This window comes from Mytilus californianus, unplaced genomic scaffold (genome assembly GCF_021869535.1).
Source record: "Mytilus californianus isolate M0D057914Y unplaced genomic scaffold, xbMytCali1.0.p SCAF_6, whole genome shotgun sequence".
Taxonomy (NCBI): domain Eukaryota; kingdom Metazoa; phylum Mollusca; class Bivalvia; order Mytilida; family Mytilidae; genus Mytilus; species Mytilus californianus.
The window spans coordinates 386,178-409,191 of record NW_026262712.1 but is presented as its reverse complement, the minus strand read 5'-3'; the positions used below and the strand labels follow the sequence as shown (position 1 = coordinate 409,191).

Here is a 23,014-nt window from a genome sequence, read left to right as displayed (position 1 = left end):
GATGCATAAGTGGCATTCTGACTTTCTATCTGACAGGTTTTTATGTGTCAATATTTGTGTTTCTATGCTTCAATCCAGTTGTATTACTCATTTGTGAACTCTGAATCTACAGAAAAGAAGATTATCTCATACAATATGTGCAAAATGTGTTGTATATATGACCCTCGTCTAACGCCCTGTTTGGATCAAGTTAAATGTGAGGAGCTTGGAACATAAAAGTTGAAGTCCATAATAAAGACCTCACTAAATTTGTATAAAAAGCACTTAACAATGTCTTTTGTAGCTGTTTCATGTCACATAATATCTTTCTTTTCTTCTGTAGGATAGCAAGTGGTTCAAATATAAGCCTGTTGAGACTAAAATTGCAAGCATGTTTTTCACTAAAAAGTGAAAAATCTTTGTATCAGACCATACTGTCTGCAAAAAAAGTTGAATGCAAGAGTCTTTTTGTGCTCAGATTTATTGTATCATGTCACCTGAGTATAGAAATGATAGAAAAGACACAAATTTTTACTTCCTATAGCTTCAATATGCATTTTTAAATGTAAATATGTGCTACGGCCTAAATTGACCCTAAATTATTTTCAGTCTTACTTGGCCTGAGACCCTTTTAAACTAATATGATATGTTATTTGTAAGTTTTCTTTCCATTTAAAGTACATTAAATACATATGTAAGGATTATTTATAGCCAAAAAGCTTTACAAATTTAAAATTGCTGGAAAATATTACATCTTCATGTAAGGCCCCCCTTCATTGGAAAACCTCCATTTTTAGGCACAGGCTCATATAAATTTGACTTTTTAATAATTATGTTAAGTCTGATAAATCAAATGAGTACTCTATTGCTTTTAATACATAATATATTATATATTAAGGCATTTCAAAAGTTTTTTTTTGCAATATTTTAATTTTTTAAGCCCTAAATGTTGATAGTTGAAATTTTTCAATTTTAACGTCTAAGTTTAACACACAAAGTGGAATATAGAATTAGTCATATTGTCTATAATATATATCCTATTGCCATGAAACTTTGTAAGCAGTGTTATAATTTATTAAGCTTTGGTCATACCAAGTTTCATTAAGATTGGTCAACTTTTTCTACCCTAAGAGGTGAAATCAGGAAATATAGAATCTGTACTTTGGCAACTTCCCCGAATGATTTGATGGTGTCAATTTGTCAAATAGCATAAAACTAAAGTATTTAAACTTTTATTTCATAGAATTTCTGCAAAAATGACCGATTTGGGCATTTTATGGTCAAAATAAGCATTTCATAGCTTTTTCAATTTTGATGCATAAGTGGCATTCTGACTTTCTATCTGACAGGTTTTTATGTGTCAATATTTGTGTTTCTATGCTTCAATCCAGTTGTATTACTCATTTGTGAACTCTGAATCTACAGAAAAGAAGATTATCTCATACAATATGTGCAAAATGTGTTGTATATATGACCCTCGTCTAACGCCCTGTTTGGATCAAGTTAAATGTGAGGAGCTTGGAACATAAAAGTTGAAGTCCATAATAAAGACCTCACTAAATTTGTATAAAAAGCACTTAACAATGTCTTTTGTAGCTGTTTCATGTCACATAATATCTTTCTTTTCTTCTGTAGGATAGCAAGTGGTTCAAATATAAGCCTGTTGAGACTAAAATTGCAAGCATGTTTTTCACTAAAAAGTGAAAAATCTTTGTATCAGACCATACTGTCTGCAAAAAAAGTTGAATGCAAGAGTCTTTTTGTGCTCAGATTTATTGTATCATGTCACCTGAGTATAGAAATGATAGAAAAGACACAAATTTTTACTTCCTATAGCTTCAATATGCATTTTTAAATGTAAATATGTGCTACGGCCTAAATTGACCCTAAATTATTTTCAGTCTTACTTGGCCTGAGACCCTTTTAAACTAATATGATATGTTATTTGTAAGTTTTCTTTCCATTTAAAGTACATTAAATACATATGTAAGGATTATTTATAGCCAAAAAGCTTTACAAATTTAAAATTGCTGGAAAATATTACATCTTCATGTAAGGCCCCCCTTCATTGGAAAACCTCCATTTTTAGGCACAGGCTCATATAAATTTGACTTTTTAATAATTATGTTAAGTCTGATAAATCAAATGAGTACTCTATTGCTTTTAATACATAATATATTATATATTAAGGCATTTCAAAAGTTTTTTTTTGCAATATTTTAATTTTTTAAGCCCTAAATGTTGATAGTTGAAATTTTTCAATTTTAACGTCTAAGTTTAACACACAAAGTGGAATATAGAATTAGTCATATTGTCTATAATATATATCTTATTGCCATGAAACTTTGTAAGCAGTGTTATAATTTATTAAGCTTTGGTCATACCAAGTTTCATTAAGATTGGTCAACTTTTTCTACCCTATTAGGTGAAATCAGGAAATATAGAATCTGTACTTTGGCAACTTCCCCGAATGATTTGATGGTGTCAATTTGTCAAATAGCATAAAACTAAAGTATTTAAACTTTTATTTCATAGAATTTCTGCAAAAATGACCGATTTGGGCATTTTATGGTCAAAATAAGCATTTCATAGCTTTTTCAATTTTGATGCATAAGTGGCATTCTGACTTTCTATCTGACAGGTTTTTATGTGTCAATATTTGTGTTTCTATGCTTCAATCCAGTTGTATTACTCATTTGTGAACTCTGAATCTACAGAAAAGAAGATTATCTCATACAATATGTGCAAAATGTGTTGTATATATGACCCTCGTCTAACGCCCTGTTTGGATCAAGTTAAATGTGAGGAGCTTGGAACATAAAAGTTGAAGTCCATAATAAAGACCTCACTAAATTTGTATAAAAAGCACTTAACAATGTCTTTTGTAGCTGTTTCATGTCACATAATATCTTTCTTTTCTTCTGTAGGATAGCAAGTGGTTCAAATATAAGCCTGTTGAGACTAAAATTGCAAGCATGTTTTTCACTAAAAAGTGAAAAATCTTTGTATCAGACCATACTGTCTGCAAAAAAAGTTGAATGCAAGAGTCTTTTTGTGCTCAGATTTATTGTATCATGTCACCTGAGTATAGAAATGATAGAAAAGACACAAATTTTTACTTCCTATAGCTTCAATATGCATTTTTAAATGTAAATATGTGCTACGGCCTAAATTGACCCTAAATTATTTTCAGTCTTACTTGGCCTGAGACCCTTTTAAACTAATATATGTTATTTGTAAGTTTTCTTTCCATTTAAAGTACATTAAATACATATGTAAGGATTATTTATAGCCAAAAAGCTTTACAAATTTAAAATTGCTGGAAAATATTACATCTTCATGTAAGGCCCCCCTTCATTGGAAAACCTCCATTTTTAGGCACAGGCTCATATAAATTTGACTTTTTAATAATTATGTTAAGTCTGATAAATCAAATGAGTACTCTATTGCTTTTAATACATAATATATTATATATTAAGGCATTTCAAAAGTTTTTTTTTGCAATATTTTAATTTTTTAAGCCCTAAATGTTGATAGTTGAAATTTTTCAATTTTAACGTCTAAGTTTAACACACAAAGTGGAATATAGAATTAGTCATATTGTCTATAATATATATCCTATTGCCATGAAACTTTGTAAGCAGTGTTATAATTTATTAAGCTTTGGTCATACCAAGTTTCATTAAGATTGGTCAATTTTTTCTACCCTATTAGGTGAAATCAGGAAATATAGAATCTGTACTTTGGCAACTTCCCCGAATGATTTGATGGTGTCAATTTGTCAAATAGCATAAAACTAAAGTATTTAAACTTTTATTTCATAGAATTTCTGCAAAAATGACCGATTTGGGCATTTTATGGTCAAAATAAGCATTTCATAGCTTTTTCAATTTTGATGCATAAGTGGCATTCTGACTTTCTATCTGACAGGTTTTTATGTGTCAATATTTGTGTTTCTATGCTTCAATCCAGTTGTATTACTCATTTGTGAACTCTGAATCTACAGAAAAGGAGATTATCTCATACAATATGTGCAAAATGTGTTGTATATATGACCCTCGTCTAACGCCCTGTTTGGATCAAGTTAAATGTGAGGAGCTTGGAACATAAAAGTTGAAGTCCATAATAAAGACCTCACTAAATTTGTATAAAAAGCACTTAACAATGTCTTTTGTAGCTGTTTCATGTCACATAATATCTTTCTTTTCTTCTGTAGGATAGCAAGTGGTTCAAATATAAGCCTGTTGAGACTAAAATTGCAAGCATGTTTTTCACTAAAAAGTGAAAAATCTTTGTATCAGACCATACTGTCTGCAAAAAAAGTTGAATGCAAGAGTCTTTTTGTGCTCAGATTTATTGTATCATGTCACCTGAGTATAGAAATGATAGAAAAGACACAAATTTTTACTTCCTATAGCTTCAATATGCATTTTTAAATGTAAATATGTGCTACGGCCTAAATTGACCCTAAATTATTTTCAGTCTTACTTGGCCTGAGACCCTTTTAAACTAATATGATATGTTATTTGTAAGTTTTCTTTCCATTTAAAGTACATTAAATACATATGTAAGGATTATTTATAGCCAAAAAGCTTTACAAATTTAAAATTGCTGGAAAATATTACATCTTCATGTAAGGCCCCCCTTCATTGGAAAACCTCCATTTTTAGGCACAGGCTCATATAAATTTGACTTTTTAATAATTATGTTAAGTCTGATAAATCAAATGAGTACTCTATTGCTTTTAATACATAATATATTATATATTAAGGCATTTCAAAAGTTTTTTTTTGCAATATTTTAATTTTTTAAGCCCTAAATGTTGATAGTTGAAATTTTTCAATTTTAACGTCTAAGTTTAACACACAAAGTGGAATATAGAATTAGTCATATTGTCTATAATATATATCCTATTGCCATGAAACTTTGTAAGCAGTGTTATAATTTATTAAGCTTTGGTCATACCAAGTTTCATTAAGATTGGTCAACTTTTTCTACCCTAAGAGGTGAAATCAGGAAATATAGAATCTGTACTTTGGCAACTTCCCCGAATGATTTGATGGTGTCAATTTGTCAAATAGCATAAAACTAAAGTATTTAAACTTTTATTTCATAGAATTTCTGCAAAAATGACCGATTTGGGCATTTTATGGTCAAAATAAGCATTTCATAGCTTTTTCAATTTTGATGCATAAGTGGCATTCTGACTTTCTATCTGACAGGTTTTTATGTGTCAATATTTGTGTTTCTATGCTTCAATCCAGTTGTATTACTCATTTGTGAACTCTGAATCTACAGAAAAGAAGATTATCTCATACAATATGTGCAAAATGTGTTGTATATATGACCCTCGTCTAACGCCCTGTTTGGATCAAGTTAAATGTGAGGAGCTTGGAACATAAAAGTTGAAGTCCATAATAAAGACCTCACTAAATTTGTATAAAAAGCACTTAACAATGTCTTTTGTAGCTGTTTCATGTCACATAATATCTTTCTTTTCTTCTGTAGGATAGCAAGTGGTTCAAATATAAGCCTGTTGAGACTAAAATTGCAAGCATGTTTTTCACTAAAAAGTGAAAAATCTTTGTATCAGACCATACTGTCTGCAAAAAAAGTTGAATGCAAGAGTCTTTTTGTGCTCAGATTTATTGTATCATGTCACCTGAGTATAGAAATGATAGAAAAGACACAAATTTTTACTTCCTATAGCTTCAATATGCATTTTTAAATGTAAATATGTGCTACGGCCTAAATTGACCCTAAATTATTTTCAGTCTTACTTGGCCTGAGACCCTTTTAAACTAATATGATATGTTATTTGTAAGTTTTCTTTCCATTTAAAGTACATTAAATACATATGTAAGGATTATTTATAGCCAAAAAGCTTTACAAATTTAAAATTGCTGGAAAATATTACATCTTCATGTAAGGCCCCCCTTCATTGGAAAACCTCCATTTTTAGGCACAGGCTCATATAAATTTGACTTTTTAATAATTATGTTAAGTCTGATAAATCAAATGAGTACTCTATTGCTTTTAATACATAATATATTATATATTAAGGCATTTCAAAAGTTTTTTTTTGCAATATTTTAATTTTTTAAGCCCTAAATGTTGATAGTTGAAATTTTTCAATTTTAACGTCTAAGTTTAACACACAAAGTGGAATATAGAATTAGTCATATTGTCTATAATATATATCCTATTGCCATGAAACTTTGTAAGCAGTGTTATAATTTATTAAGCTTTGGTCATACCAAGTTTCATTAAGATTGGTCAACTTTTTCTACCCTATTAGGTGAAATCAGGAAATATAGAATCTGTACTTTGGCAACTTCCCCGAATGATTTGATGGTGTCAATTTGTCAAATAGCATAAAACTAAAGTATTTAAACTTTTATTTCATAGAATTTCTGCAAAAATGACCGATTTGGGCATTTTATGGTCAAAATAAGCATTTCATAGCTTTTTCAATTTTGATGCATAAGTGGCATTCTGACTTTCTATCTGACAGGTTTTTATGTGTCAATATTTGTGTTTCTATGCTTCAATCCAGTTGTATTACTCATTTGTGAACTCTGAATCTACAGAAAAGAAGATTATCTCATACAATATGTGCAAAATGTGTTGTATATATGACCCTCGTCTAACGCCCTGTTTGGATCAAGTTAAATGTGAGGAGCTTGGAACATAAAAGTTGAAGTCCATAATAAAGACCTCACTAAATTTGTATAAAAAGCACTTAACAATGTCTTTTGTAGCTGTTTCATGTCACATAATATCTTTCTTTTCTTCTGTAGGATAGCAAGTGGTTCAAATATAAGCCTGTTGAGACTAAAATTGCAAGCATGTTTTTCACTAAAAAGTGAAAAATCTTTGTATCAGACCATACTGTCTGCAAAAAAAGTTGAATGCAAGAGTCTTTTTGTGCTCAGATTTATTGTATCATGTCACCTGAGTATAGAAATGATAGAAAAGACACAAATTTTTACTTCCTATAGCTTCAATATGCATTTTTAAATGTAAATATGTGCCACGGCCTAAATTGACCCTAAATTATTTTCAGTCTTACTTGGCCTGAGACCCTTTTAAACTAATATGATATGTTATTTGTAAGTTTTCTTTCCATTTAAAGTACATTAAATACATATGTAAGGATTATTTATAGCCAAAAAGCTTTACAAATTTAAAATTGCTGGAAAATATTACATCTTCATGTAAGGCCCCCCTTCATTGGAAAACCTCCATTTTTAGGCACAGGCTCATATAAATTTGACTTTTTAATAATTATGTTAAGTCTGATAAATCAAATGAGTACTCTATTGCTTTTAATACATAATATATTATATATTAAGGCATTTCAAAAGTTTTTTTTTGCAATATTTTAATTTTTTAAGCCCTAAATGTTGATAGTTGAAATTTTTCAATTTTAACGTCTAAGTTTAACACACAAAGTGGAATATAGAATTAGTCATATTGTCTATAATATATATCCTATTGCCATGAAACTTTGTAAGCAGTGTTATAATTTATTAAGCTTTGGTCATACCAAGTTTCATTAAGATTGGTCAACTTTTTCTACCCTATTAGGTGAAATCAGGAAATATAGAATCTGTACTTTGGCAACTTCCCCGAATGATTTGATGGTGTCAATTTGTCAAATAGCATAAAACTAAAGTATTTAAACTTTTATTTCATAGAATTTCTGCAAAAATGACCGATTTGGGCATTTTATGGTCAAAATAAGCATTTCATAGCTTTTTCAATTTTGATGCATAAGTGGCATTCTGACTTTCTATCTGACAGGTTTTTATGTGTCAATATTTGTGTTTCTATGCTTCAATCCAGTTGTATTACTCATTTGTGAACTCTGAATCTACAGAAAAGAAGATTATCTCATACAATATGTGCAAAATGTGTTGTATATATGACCCTCGTCTAACGCCCTGTTTGGATCAAGTTAAATGTGAGGAGCTTGGAACATAAAAGTTGAAGTCCATAATAAAGACCTCACTAAATTTGTATAAAAAGCACTTAACAATGTCTTTTGTAGCTGTTTCATGTCACATAATATCTTTCTTTTCTTCTGTAGGATAGCAAGTGGTTCAAATATAAGCCTGTTGAGACTAAAATTGCAAGCATGTTTTTCACTAAAAAGTGAAAAATCTTTGTATCAGACCATACTGTCTGCAAAAAAAGTTGAATGCAAGAGTCTTTTTGTGCTCAGATTTATTGTATCATGTCACCTGAGTATAGAAATGATAGAAAAGACACAAATTTTTACTTCCTATAGCTTCAATATGCATTTTTAAATGTAAATATGTGCTACGGCCTAAATTGACCCTAAATTATTTTCAGTCTTACTTGGCCTGAGACCCTTTTAAACTAATATGATATGTTATTTGTAAGTTTTCTTTCCATTTAAAGTACATTAAATACATATGTAAGGATTATTTATAGCCAAAAAGCTTTACAAATTTAAAATTGCTGGAAAATATTACATCTTCATGTAAGGCCCCCCTTCATTGGAAAACCTCCATTTTTAGGCACAGGCTCATATAAATTTGACTTTTTAATAATTATGTTAAGTCTGATAAATCAAATGAGTACTCTATTGCTTTTAATACATAATATATTATATATTAAGGCATTTCAAAAGTTTTTTTTTGCAATATTTTAATTTTTTAAGCCCTAAATGTTGATAGTTGAAATTTTTCAATTTTAACGTCTAAGTTTAACACACAAAGTGGAATATAGAATTAGTCATATTGTCTATAATATATATCCTATTGCCATGAAACTTTGTAAGCAGTGTTATAATTTATTAAGCTTTGGTCATACCAAGTTTCATTAAGATTGGTCAACTTTTTCTACCCTATTAGGTCCGAGTACACAGTTATCGTCCTTTGATTTTCGTTGTTCACGAATATAGTCCCTAGTGTGGACAGTGTGTTACTTGCTATTTTTTTTTATACCCCTTCCAAATTTATTTCTCCATGTTTTATGACTCAAATAGCAAGTAGGGGGGTGAAATGACACTGTAAAAAAATTTGGGTCATGAATTTTAAAGTAAAGTAGTGATTTGGTCCAGCTGAAAAATGTCAAAAATTAGCACTTCGGAAGCTGTCAAAAGATTTGAAGACCCCCTTAACATAAAATTGTCCATATTTTGAGTTAGAGCCGATGAAGTTTTCTATAATTTTGATATAATTTGTCCCAAAAGTAGTACAACACACTGTAAAAATATTATTGAGAAAGCGCAGGTGGGATTTTTTTAATTTTCATTTATTGTCTAAAAGAAATGCACTACGAAATAACTGTGTACTCGGACCATGTAGGAAATTAACCCAGCATTTAATAGCAGAAAAAATAAATCTGTCATAAACAGATATCAAGAGTGTTCCATTTTCATTTTTCCGAGGGTTCCTATAAAAATTTTGGAAACTTAAAAGCACAGTGGGGTCATTGGGTTGTGTAGCACTTTTGATCTGAAATCAAATAAATAATAACACTTATTTAACAATTTACAGAATTTGTTATATAAAAAAAAGATGTTGTATGATTGCCAATACGTAAGACAACTCTCTCTCCAACAGAGACAAAATGACATAGAAGTTTACAACTATATATGTCACTGTACGATCTTCAACAATGAGCAAAACCCATACCACATGGACAGCTATAAAAGGCAAATGACAATTGTAAAACAATTCAAATGAGAATACTAATGGCCTGATTTATGTACAAAACAATGGACAAAAAACAAATATGATATACAGCAGCAAATGACAACCACTAAATTACAGGCTCCTGACTTAGGACAGGCACATACAGAAGGTGGCAGGTTAAACTAGTTTGTTATCTTCTTATTCAGAGGGACAACATTCATTCTCCTGAAAGTGAAATAACACTACCTGTATTTTACATGTTTTAGTCGTTTGCTATTCACAGTACATGCAGTATGAGTTTCTGTCTACATATTAAAGCTTATAGATAATACCCAAAGACATGAATATTGGTAAAACATTTGCCACTTCAGGGTGTAAAGTCCTGCAACTATATTTTACAAGTTTTGGAAGAATTGATGATATAAGTAGATAATGCAACACCCCCCCCCCCCCCCTTTTTCTTTCTTTTTAACTTTTTTACATATTATCAACAATTACTTGCATTTTTCTACTACATATTTATACCCCTCACAACACATTGCTGAAATCTGAAAGTTTGAAATCAGTGCTGATCAACTGTTTTTAAAGGAGTTATGCCCTTGGAAATTTACTGCATGGATTTTACTCATTATTGGAGGCTATATTTGGTAATCTAATAGTCATGATAGTTGCTAAAATCCATGTCATTTCGACTTAAGTTGATAGCTGTCTTACTGGCAATCAATATATATACCACATCTCATTACTTTATATAACAATAGATGACGATTCTAAAGATAGTAAGCTGCCATTTCAACTTTTGTAACAAATTTACAGTCTTACCTTCTTTCATTGATAACTACTGTAAAATAACCATCTCAATTGATCTCCATTGGTTGGTGCACATTTCTGCTGAAAAATCCAAACATTTTATCACAACTTTTAATATTTTGAGTTACACAGTTACACATGTTGCTTGCTGCCATATTTAGGGAATCACTGAAGCATGACTGTAACGGGCCCCCTCTTATGGCAGTCAGTGGGCCCCCTTTATAAAAAGTTCTGGATCCGCCACTGGCTGCTCAAGACAATTTGACCCAAATTTAAGGTTCTTGTAATTACATGTATAATGTTAACGAAATTATTGAACCAATGCACGCACATATACTAAACTAAGTCCTGTACGCACGTTTTTTACATTTATTACGAATCTATAACATATCATCAACAAATAATATATTTCATTCAGTGATTATTGATCGCAAGCTAATTTTTGAGTTTGTTGCCAAAGTTTACCGGACCGTAACATTAAAAAATAATTAACACAGCGCATGTGGACCACATGAAAAACAAGCATTCTGTGAGTATTGCATGGCAATACATAGTCCCCTACCGGTTAAAAATTTATTGAAATGGAGCAAACCTACCACTAAATTCTTCAAACAATTTACTAAAGAAAAGGAAAAAAATCCAAAATGCCATTTATCTTAATACAATGTCTTTTACAAATCTATAAAAAAAAAAAAGGAGTTATTTCCCATTGAACAGAAATCTAGTAATTAATAAGTATTTCATCAAAAATTTAATTCTAGGGAAAGTTAAATAAAATGCTCCGCAGGGAGCAGCTTGATACAACCACAGAGGTCATACCCTGAACAGTTGGGGCAAGTATGGACACAACATTCAAGCTTGATACAGCTTTGCATTTGGATTGTGATTGAATATTTGACACAGCATAGGTTTCTGACACAGAATGAATGTGGTCTAAGAACTTAAAAATTTTAAATTGGACATTCACCTATTATGGTCCAATATCCAAAATCTAAATACATGGTTAGATTCAGCATATCAAAGAACCCCAAGAATTCAATTTTTGATGAAATAAAACAAAGTTTAATTTTGGACCCTTTTGACCTCAATGTGGACAAAGTTGATAACGGGGCCCAAAAATCAAAAATCTAAATACATGGTTAGATTCAGCATATCAAAGAACCCCATATATTCAATTTTTGTTGAAATCAAACAAAGTTTAATTTTGGACCCCGATTTGGACCAACTTGAAAACTGGGCCCATAATCAAAAATCTAAATACATGTTTAGATTCAGCATATCAAAGAACCCCATATATTCCATTTTTGTTGAAATCAAACTAAGTTTAATTTTGGACCCTTTGGACCTTAATGTAGACCAATTTGAAAACGGAACCAAAAATTAAGAATCTAAATACACGGTTAGATTCGGCATATCAAAGAACCCCACTAATTAAATTTTTGATGAAATCAAACAAAGTTTAATTTTGGACCCTTTGGACCTCAATGTGGACCAATTTAAAAACGGGGCCCAAAATCCAAAAACTAAATACACGGTTAGATTCAGCATATAAAAGAACCCCAAGAATTCAAGAATAAAACCCCATTGAAATTGGTCAAGAAATAAGCAATTTATACGAAGTATCTTCTTTTGCACAATACTGTGCAATTAAATATTTCTTGCTATTGCGCAATACTGTACAATTGACAATTTCTTGCTATTGCGCAATATTGTGCTATTGGATATTTCTTGCTATTGCGCAATACTGTGCAATTGAAGATTTCTTGCTATTGCGCAATACTGTGCAATTGAAGATTTCTTGCTATTGTGCAATACTGTGCAATTGAAAATTTCTTGCTATTGCACAATACTTATTATATAATAATTTACACATCCTGTTTGGTGTGTATCTCCTACCATATCATTATTATTTGCTTTTAAATATAAATCAGAAATAACCAACTTAAAATGGATATTTTTAAAGCAAAAAAAAAGGAAAAAAAAAAAATCCCCCCCCCCCAAATTTTTTGAACCCCCTTATGATTCATCACCCCCAAACTCAATCCCAGCATTCCCTTTGTGGTATGGTACCTTGCAGTACAATTTCAGAGAGATCCATACACTTGAACACAAGTTATTGTCTGGAAACTAGAAAAATGTGTTTTTTGGCCCCTTTTTGGCCCCAATTCCTAAACATTTAGGGCAATTACCCCAAAACTCAAACCCAGCTTTCCCTTCATGATATGGAACCTTGTAGTACAATTTCAGAAAGATCCATACACTTACACACAAGTTATTGTCCTGAAACTAGAAAAATGCTTGTTTTTTGCCCCTTTTTGGCCCCTAATTCCTAAAATATTGAGGCAATTACCCCCCTCATCAATCCCAGCCTTCCCTTTGTAGAATGGTACCTTGCAGTACAATTTCAGAGAGATCCATACACTTGAACACAAGTTATTGTCTGTAAACGGGCGTATAAAAATGCTTATTTTTGGCCCCTTTTTGGCCCCCAATTCCTAAACGTTTCGGCAATTACCCCCAAACTCAATTCCAGCTTTCCCTTTGTGATATGGAACCTTGTAGTACAATTTCAGAAAGATCCATACACTTACACACAAGTTATTGTCATGAAACTAGAAAAATGCTTGTTTTTTGCCCCTTTTTTGGCCCCTAATTCCTAAAATTATGAGGCAATTACCCCCAAAATCAATCCCAGCATTCCTTTTGTGATATGGAACCTTGTGGTACAATGTCAGAGAGATCCATACACTAACACACAAGTTATGTCTGGAAGTTACAAAAATGCTTATTTTTGGCCCCTTTTTGGCCCCTAATTCCTTTACTGTTGGTACCATAACCCCCAAAATCAATCCCAACCTTCCTTTTGTGGTATTGAACCTTGTGGTAAAATTTCATAGAGATCAATTCACTTAAACTAAAGTTAGAGTGCGAAAACCAATGTGTCTTCGGACGACGCAGGACGACTACGACAACGACGACGCCAACGTCATACCAATATACGACCACAAAATTCTAGGGAAAGGGCTTTAACTGAACAAGGAGAAAAGCTAAAATTGTGAAAATCAAACTTGACCTGTAACTTGTCATGATAAAACAATACACCAAATATCAAATCAATATCTTCAAGCATGAAGAAAAAAAGTCTGGAAAACTGATTTGCCAAACTGACAGATGGACAGACGGACGGACAGACAGACAGACAGAGTGCAAACCTAAAGTCCCTTCGACTTCATCAGTAGTTGAGTTGCTGTGTAACATAAAATATTGTCCCCCATGAAATATTGTCTGTCGAACAAAATTTCATATAAAATATTGTCCTGGGACACTATTTCATAATGAAATACTGTCCAGGACAATATTTCATTATGAAATAGTGTCCTTGGCCATAAAATTTTGTCACCTCCTTATGGACAATATTTCACTATGAAATTCTGTCCATGACAATATTTTACTATGAAATAGTGTCTGCGGACAATATTTTATATAAAATTTTGTCCGACGGACAATATTTCATGGAAGATAATATGTTGACTATGAGATTATGACTGTCCATGAAAACATTTCTTAATCAAATTATTACAAAATTAAAAACAGTACAAAAGCATGCAGCATGCAGATTTTTACACTTTCTATATGACATAGATACATCGGCCTTTCAAATTTATCTTCATGAATTACAAGTTTTTTACGTGAAATCATTCGTTTTCTTGTCAAAACTTGCCAACAATGATGAGCAAAACTAGTTATCATTATACCTGTATCGATTTATTAATTTGTGTTTATTTGTTATTGTCAATCAAAGAAAACACTTAAATGATATCATTATCCAACATGATATATGTTGATAACCTCCCCTTCATGATACAAAATTTCATGACAATCTGTCTACATGGTCTATGAAATATTGTCTTAATAAACACAAAATATTACCTCCCTTTAACAGGACAAAATTTCATAGCATTCATCTGTGAAATATTGTCTTTATACAGACAATTCACAATGAAAATTTGTCCTTCTCTGGACTTTATGACTAGATGAGGACAATATTTCATGATACATAGTCATGAAATATTGTCTTGTGGCATAGGACAATATTTTGCTTTACAGTTGCAGCCATGATAAATTTTTTTCATATTTTCCATGTGATCCCATTTTTGTCTCGCCTTGACGGAGTCAAAAAGCCAGACATAGGTATGCTGTTTCCGGCGGCGGCGTCAACAATGTATTAGTTTGTGATTAGGTCTAATTCATGGTGAACCACTAGTGGTAGGTCAATGATATTTGGTATGCAGTTGTATTAGCATTGGCACATCTCATTACCATGGAGATTATTTGGCACCGCCCCCTCAGTCAAGGTCTATTGACTTTGAAACTTTGCTTAGTTTACATGTATTAGTTTGTGATTAGGTCAGTTTATGGGGAACCACTAGTGGTAGGTCAATGATATTTGGTATGCAGTTGTATAAGCATTGGCATATCTCATTTCCATGGAGATTATTTGGCCCCGCCCCCTCATTCATGGTCTATTGACCTTGAAACTTTTGCTTAGTTTTCATGTATTAGTTTGTGACTAGGTCAGTTTAAAGGTAACTGTTAGTGGTAGGTCAATGATAATTGGTATGCAGTTGTATAAGCATTAGCACATCTCATTTCCATGGAGAATATTTGGTCCTTACCCCCAGTCATGGTCTATTGACTTTGAAACTTTTGCTTAGTTTACATGTATTGGTTTGTGATTAGGTCAGTTCAAGATGAACCACTAATGTTAAGTCAATGATATTCGGTATGCAAATGTATTGGCATTTGCAAGTTTCATTTCCATTGAGATTATATAACCCCACCCCCTAATTATGGTTCATTGACTTTGAAACTTTTACATAGTTTACAAGTTAATGTGTGTGTTTAGGTTTGTTTAAAGGGAACGACTTATGAAAAGTCAATGGAATTTGGTTTGCAGTTGTATTAGCATTGGCACATCTCATTTCCATGGAGATTGTTTAGCCCTGTACCTTCAGTCATGGTTCATTGACTTTGAATATTTGCATAACTTACATGTTAAAGTATTGCTATTTTAATTTCAACATTTGCAGTATCAAAATAACAAATAGGCGAGACATATCTCTGTGTTAACAGTTTATGTTAATTAAATTTTTCCTTAACAGTATTTCTGGATATGATAATTACAACACATAAATAATTTAAGGTTTTCAAATTTTCATTTGTTCATTTATCAGTATTAGTTGAGTCTTTAATTGTTTTAAAATAGATCAAAGAATCAAATGGCAGGGTTGCACAGAATGTTTCTTATATAAACAATGGAGAATGCCCTATACTGAACACAAATGTCTTTTTGACCGGAAAAGCATTACCTATGTCTCGCCAGTCTCGACTTTCGTCATGGGCGAGATAAAAAAAATAAAAATCAGCATCTAAGGGGCAATAACTCCAAAACAGATTGATAATTTTTTTCCAAAAATTTCTAGGTAGAAAGAACTTGTTGACAACTTGTTGAACAGATCATTTTTAACTTGTCAGTTTTTCTCTAATTGTAACAATTTTAGAGAAATATGTATTCATGGTATTAGCCAAAACTGTAGTTTGACCACCATGTTCTATATATTAGAAATGGTGGCCATGTTGGTTGATCAAACTTTATAGTATGCATCCTATAGATGAAGCAGACTCACTTTGGTTTCAATCCAATGAGCAGTTCCAGAGAAGGAGATTTTTAAAGAAAAAGTTTAAGGAGATGGATTACAGGCAACAGACGGACTGACTACTGACAAGAGCGAGGTCACAAGGCATGTCTGGCCAGGTCAGCTAGAAAGTAATTGGTAAATAAATCTACCCGTATTTTGAGGTTCATTCAGGCCTGTTCATTCTCCATTCAGTCAAGTTTTAGCATAAAAAAAAAAACAATAATTCTTCTTTTTTTTCCGTTTTAAAATTTTACCTTTAACAAAACTCAAACTTGAAAAAAATCCATTTGAAAATAAATAAATTTAAGTTAATGAAATCTTAAAAAAATGAATTGTATAATTTCAGGTCTATTGAGTTGTTTTTTTCAGTTCCTTGTTCGGACCTTTTTTGTAATCCCCTAAGTCAGGGCTCGACAATAACGCTTGTCCGATTGTCCGGTACCAGAGCCTGGCAGAGGAAAAAAAGGTCGGACAAGTAAAAGCTATATCAAGCTTGTCCGACGGGACAAGTTAAATTATTATGCAGAAAATAAATTTAATCCAACTTTGATGAACAAAGTAATTATAAACAAAAAACAAGAAAAGAAGATAAACACAAGTATTAATTTGACATGTTTACTTGCAATCGATAATTTAAAACTGGTTCTTTGTCAGGTACTTTTTAACAGGTAAAAGGCATACATGTACTATTCTCGGAAACCAGTCTTACTGATCCGAATCAGCGATGCGCTTTGTAGATAAGGTAACTTTACAAGACAGTTTGTCACCAGCTCGGAAACGATTCGGCTCCAAGTTTAATAGACAATTTGGCACCGTAGGAGACATATTTAATAGACATGATTAATAGACAGTTTGGCAACGCAGGAGACATTTCGGGACCAAGACAAATCAGTACCTCGTTTTCCTACCTTATTCTGTTGCTTTATAATAAATACCATACCGTATTTTTTTTAACAAAAATATTTTTTAAATAAAAATGAAGAAATTATTTACCATAAAATTCCCAAATCATATTTGATCATATATAGAAGAAAAAAACAATACTTGCAATACGGTGACCTATAGTTATTAATTTCTTTGTCATTTGGTCTCTTGCAGAGAGTTGTCTCATTGGCAATCATACCTCATCTTCTTTTTTTTTATTGATTGAATTTGAAGAAACTTTTTTCAACTTAAAAAACCAGGATACAAATCCAATGAGTGGAAATTGACAGGCCTATCAGACGGTGCCTCATGTGTAGAGTCTGATGAGACTTTGGCATTGATGAAAACTAGAACATAAGTCCTATGACATGACTAGATTCAGTTGTTCTCGACTCATATTTTTAAAAGGTATTTCAAAAGATATAAATCAAATTCTGTTCTATTGTTTTAATTCATTTTGTTCCTTGAATCAACTTAAAATGCAAAAAAGATTATTATTAAGATTTTTGTTGGACAAGTTACAATTTCATTCGGACAAGTTTTGGTATGTACTTGTCCTACTGGACAAGTTGGAAAAAAAGTTATTGTAGAGGCCTGCCCTTAGAGGACTGGGCAAACATTCAGTTTTTTTGCCTGCTTAAGAGGTGATGTTCTAAATTACCCAAACAGGCAACTGTGAATATGGTAGCAGTTTACAGTTTTAAATCAGTTTTTTTTTTACATTTTTGTACTTGAATTTAATTTCATGATTTTCAGAGCAAAAAAAGCTTGAGACACTTGTTTTTACATGTAAATCATCAAGTGTGCCTCAGTGGCGGATCCAGAGGGGGGCGTAGAGGGCGTACGCCCCCCCTTTGCTTGAACTTTTTTTATTATTTTTTTGTAAAATGATGAATCAGACTAGACTTCGAGAACTTTGCCATTTCCCGGTCGTGTATTTAATTTTTATGTGACAATTCTTTACTTATAAAGATATTTTCGCTCGTATTTACTGTAATATATTATTGATTATGTCAGTCATGTGTTTCGCTACGGTGGAGTTGATCAGTACGTTTGAAACGTCACTCAGTCATTTTGAAATTCAAATTACAGTAACACATTGCTTAGGCGGAGGATGACAAGCATGATGCCTTCAAAGCGACAAAGGATTGAGCAAGAACGTATTGACTTCTATTTCATATTTCCACTCAGCAGAAAGTAATACTCAATTACAATCTCATGAAAAAAAAAGTTCCACAGCAATATTATTTACCTACGAAAATATGTTTAACCCCACACGCCCCAGCCAATTAATAACATTGCTGAATAATCATCCCCAGTCAGTAAGCTATAGATATATTTAAAGTCTAAGGTATGGACAATTTGATTTGATAGGGCAGTCTGAGATATTTTAGAGAAAAAATTCTGACCCTGATTTTTGCCTTAAACAAAAATTATGGCCGTATCTGATGAAAACAATTATCGTGTCCCCTTTTTTGCTATAAGAAAAAAAAATCCAACAGAATTATTCAGCATTAAATGAACATGGTGAATAAAAAATGGGCGTAATTTTTTTTTTTTGGGTGGGGGGGTTGCATGTAAATCCCATATCTGACCGGAATGTCTGTTTCGCCGAACTGATATACTGAATACTTTTTTCAAGGCCCAACTGCAACCTGCCTGCTGGGTGTGGCCTTAATGTCTCCATTTGTCGACCGTCATTCACAACTTCGTTGTCATTTGATTTTCAGACTCATTCGTAGCCGTTGGTTGATTTGGAACCCCTCACTTCCCTTGTTGAGTGAAACATTTCAACCAAACATTTGGATAAAAATTGCTTGTTTGTCTTTGTTCGTGTCGGTCGTATTATAAACTTCATTGAATAGCTGTATACCATGTTTACAACAAGTAATCTGTGAGGTTATGCTAACTAACCATACAACAAACGAGAATTTTCCATGCCCATTTTTTACTGACAAATCCCACATCAAATATATATTAGTACATAGCTTTAGATCTATTCAATCATTTTATAATAGACAACTAATGGGGAGAATGCGCGCACGCGGCATCAAAAATGTCCAACCCAAGCTTACACTTTAACTATAAAATATACATACCCCACGTTAGGAACCGTCACTAAAAATGTGCATTTTACACTTATTTTATGTTTTGTAGCCCAAAAAAGGTCAAAAAAAATTTCGCCTCGCTCCGCTCGGCAATCTTTACATACTACGCCCTCCCCTTTCCAAAATCCTGGATCCGCCCCTGTGGCTAACCATTAAGTTTAAGATAAAGTTTGAGTAAAACTTGTTTTGGAGTTATAGTTATAGACTTAGACATGTTAGAGATGGAGTTAAAGTTGGAGTTGGAGTCCAGATTATACTCTGAGTTTAAGTTAGAGTCAAATTTTGGTTAATTTAGTTTGCTTTAGTCAGTTCTAATTGTGTATCAAGTTACACTTCTATTTAAAAACTTTCAGTTCGAGTCACATTTTGATTTATAGAGTTCTGGTAAACTTTGAGTTGCCAATTAGACAACTTTCCACCAGAGACCAATTAAATGACCTAGAAGAGGAGTGAGAAACTTGTCTTTCAATAAATTTCAATAGTGGATCAAGAATTTCCAAGAACTATTTTTTAGACTCTGGCAATTTAGAGATATTTTATTCAGACATCTGTGAAGACTGTGAAAAGCATTAAATCAAACAATAACATAATTCTATTTAAGAAATGACTGTAATATTTTTTCTGTCTATTAAGAAATAAAATCAAAAATGTGGTGCACACTGAATAACCCGTGTAGCGGGTTATTTTAAAGTGTGCACCACATTTTTTATGTTATTTCGAATAGACAGAAAAAATATTACAGTCATTTCTTATAATTTAATTCTAAATTCCATTTTAAACCAGAGTAAACCATGAAAAAACGTTGATGACGTCACGGTCACATGACAAAATTATGTCTATGAGCTGATAAACAAAACAACGTCAGCCAATCAGAAGACACTTTACATCCAAAATTAAATTATATGAAAGTAATAAAATTCTTAGTGATCCTAAAGAGGTATCAGAAATTTTCAATAAATTTTTCATAAATGTAGCTAAAGATATACATGATATAGGAGACAAAAACATTAAAATAGACAAAAATCACCCAAGTATAATAAAAATCGAAGAAACTAAAACTGATTATAATGAGTTGAATTTTAAACCTGTAACAGAAGAGTTTGTGAGTAAACAAATAAATAGTTTAAATATAAGAAAAGCTACTGGATATGTCAATATTTCACCAAAAATTATAAAAATGGCACAACCAGTAATATCATATCCTATTAAAATTTTAGTTAATAAATCAATTGAAAGTTCAATTTTTCCAGATAATCTTAAAGCAGCTCTGGTATCCCCACTTTTTAAAAAGAATAACTCTCTAAATAAAGAAAACTATAGACCGGTAAGTGTGTTACCATGTATTTCCAAAATTTATGAAAGAGCTATACATGATCAACTAATGGAATTCTTAAATAAACATTTTCATCCTCTTCTTTCGGCATTTAGGTCAGGTTTTGGTTGCCAAACAGCACTTATTAAAATAATAGAAGACTGGAAAAAAGCTGTGGACGACAACAAATTTATTGCTGCAATTTTGATGGATCTATCTTAAGCATTTGATTGTTTACCGCACAGTTTACTTTTACTAAAATTGGAAGCATATGGTCTGTCTAAAAATTCTCTAAAATTATTACAAAGTTATTTAGAAAACAGAAAACAATGTATTAAAATTGGAAGTTCTTACAGTGAATGGGATCGTATGTTTAAAGATGTACCACAAGGGTCAATTCTTGGTCCAGTTCTTTTCAATGTCTTCATAAATGACATATTTCATTTTGTACAAAATAGCACCATTTATAATTATGCTGATGATAACACTGTATCATATAGTGATCATGATATAGATAAAGTTGTTGAAAGTTTAGAAACTGATATAGTTTAAATCTAATAAACTGGTTTTCTATAAATTTAATGAAGGCTAATCCTGACAAATTCCAGGCTATAGCCATTGGAAAAAAAACCAAATAAACATAATTTGATATTTAATTTAAATGGAAACAAAATTTGTTGTGAAGAAAATGTTAAACTTCTTGGAATAACTATAGATTCGGACTTAAACTTTAACAATCATACATCTGAAATATGGTAAAAACAAGGAATTATTTGAATCTGGAATAATTATGAATTCTGGAAAATTGATTAGAAATGTATGATGAAAACTAACCCAACTAAATAGGGTGAGCCATGCGCGCATGGCTAAGGTTAATTTTAATTTCACTATCATTTCAGTATGAACTAACTAACCCCCCTTAGCCATGCACGCATGGCTAACCCTATTTAGTTGGGTTAGTTTTCATCATAAATTAATCATCAATTTTCCAGAATTCAAAATTATTCCAGATCCAAATAATTCCTTGTTTAAAAGGCATCAAGACAATTAAATATTCTAAAACGAATGGGTAAATATTTAAACAGGCTAGTTAGGTTAACAGCATACTACTCATTCATTCTTTCGAATTTTAACTATTGTCCAGTAATTTGGCACTACTGTAGCGAAAAAAAAGAAAAAAGAAAAAATTCAAGAAAGAGCTCTTAGATTCATCTATGAAGATTATGATAGTTCATACGAAAAACTGCTAGAAAAGTCAAAATTACCTTCTTTAAAAATAAGAAGAATAAAAACTATTGCAACAGAAACTTTTAAAATAATTCACAAAAAAAGTCCAAGCTATCTTCATGATTTAATTGATATCAAAATTAATAAGTATGATTTAAGATCACAATTTTTTTTTTTTTTTTTTTTTGTGTGACCATTTGATTTGTGCTTATAATTCTTAAAACTTGTGCTATGTTTTAAGATATGCTTTATTTTGCATACTATGCTTTTAACTTTTATATGTCATCTATGGCATCTTACTATGCACTGTGTGTTTAAAATTGTGTTGTTTTCATGACTTTTGTATGTGTGTATACATTTTGTTATTCAGTCGGTTTGAAAATCTCACTAGAGCTTAAAACTTTGAATTGAATTGTATGACTCTAAGATCCAGATATTTTTCAGTTTTAGCAGGAGCAAGATTAAGTTTTAAATGATACATATTTCTGAAATATTTACACTCTTTAAAAATCAACTATTGAAGCTGTCTTGAAAACAAAACGGTGAAAGCTTTTCCAATAAATTTATGCCCCCCCTCCACACACACACACCCCGATTACCCTCCTTTTTAAAATCATGGGTCCGCATCTGTCTATTAATCGAACCCCTGTGGTATAGTGCGAGTGTGGTATTTTCCTAATTTTAGATGAGATTTTTTCAAGCACAGACATCTATGTGTGGTTGGTGGGTTATCGTCAACTTTATTGTGTTTGACTGATATAATTTGTTAGTGTCTCTAGTTTTTAGAGAATTAAGTATCTATCTTACCTTGCTTCTTTTAAAGTTCACAGAATAAAGGTTTTCTTGATATGAGCCAAAATTTATCAGGAAGTTTGAAAATTATTCAACAAGGAAATTAATTACGGTCTGTTCTGGTGCAGTCACTGCAATCGGCAATCCTCGGTTGAATCCGCTACTCTCCTTCTATCTAGATGGAGGAACGGAATCGGCCGAGAGGACAGAAGGAGAGAAGCGGATTCACCCGAGGATTGTCGATTGCAGTCGATTTGATTAAGTAATATAGATACAATGAATAAGCGTTGATTCTTGAAAAAGAAACCATGAGCCCGGAGGGCGAATGGTTTGTTTTTCATGAATCAACGCCTTTCCATTGTATCTATAACTTAAACTTTTGTGTTAATGTCTTTTCAAAATTAAAGCCTTTTCTTAATTAGAAGGTATTGTAAGTGAGTTTAAATAACCATGTTATCATGTTCAACGATGCATTACTAGATCACAACTAATTGG

The 23,014-nt window shown here is 31.8% G+C and overlaps 1 protein-coding gene across 3 annotated transcripts in view; it reads right to left on the bottom strand.

The window, feature by feature from the left end:
* The window catches only part of LOC127705092 (uncharacterized), a 189,936-nt gene extending 167,256 nt beyond the window's left edge, over positions 1-22,680 (bottom strand). For 2 of the 3 annotated variants that reach the window (XM_052209360.1, XM_052209359.1), the window contains exons 1-2: positions 22,535-22,680; positions 10,470-10,538 (exon numbers count right to left, since the gene is read on the bottom strand). In XM_052209360.1, coding sequence (XP_052065320.1) covers positions 10,470-10,479 — 10 coding nt within the window. In that variant the 5' untranslated portion in view covers positions 10,480-10,538; positions 22,535-22,680. The remainder of the gene's footprint in view (positions 1-10,469; positions 10,539-22,534) is intronic. The other variant, XM_052209361.1, reaches the window with a different exon arrangement.
* Positions 22,681-23,014: the final 334 nt, after the last annotated feature.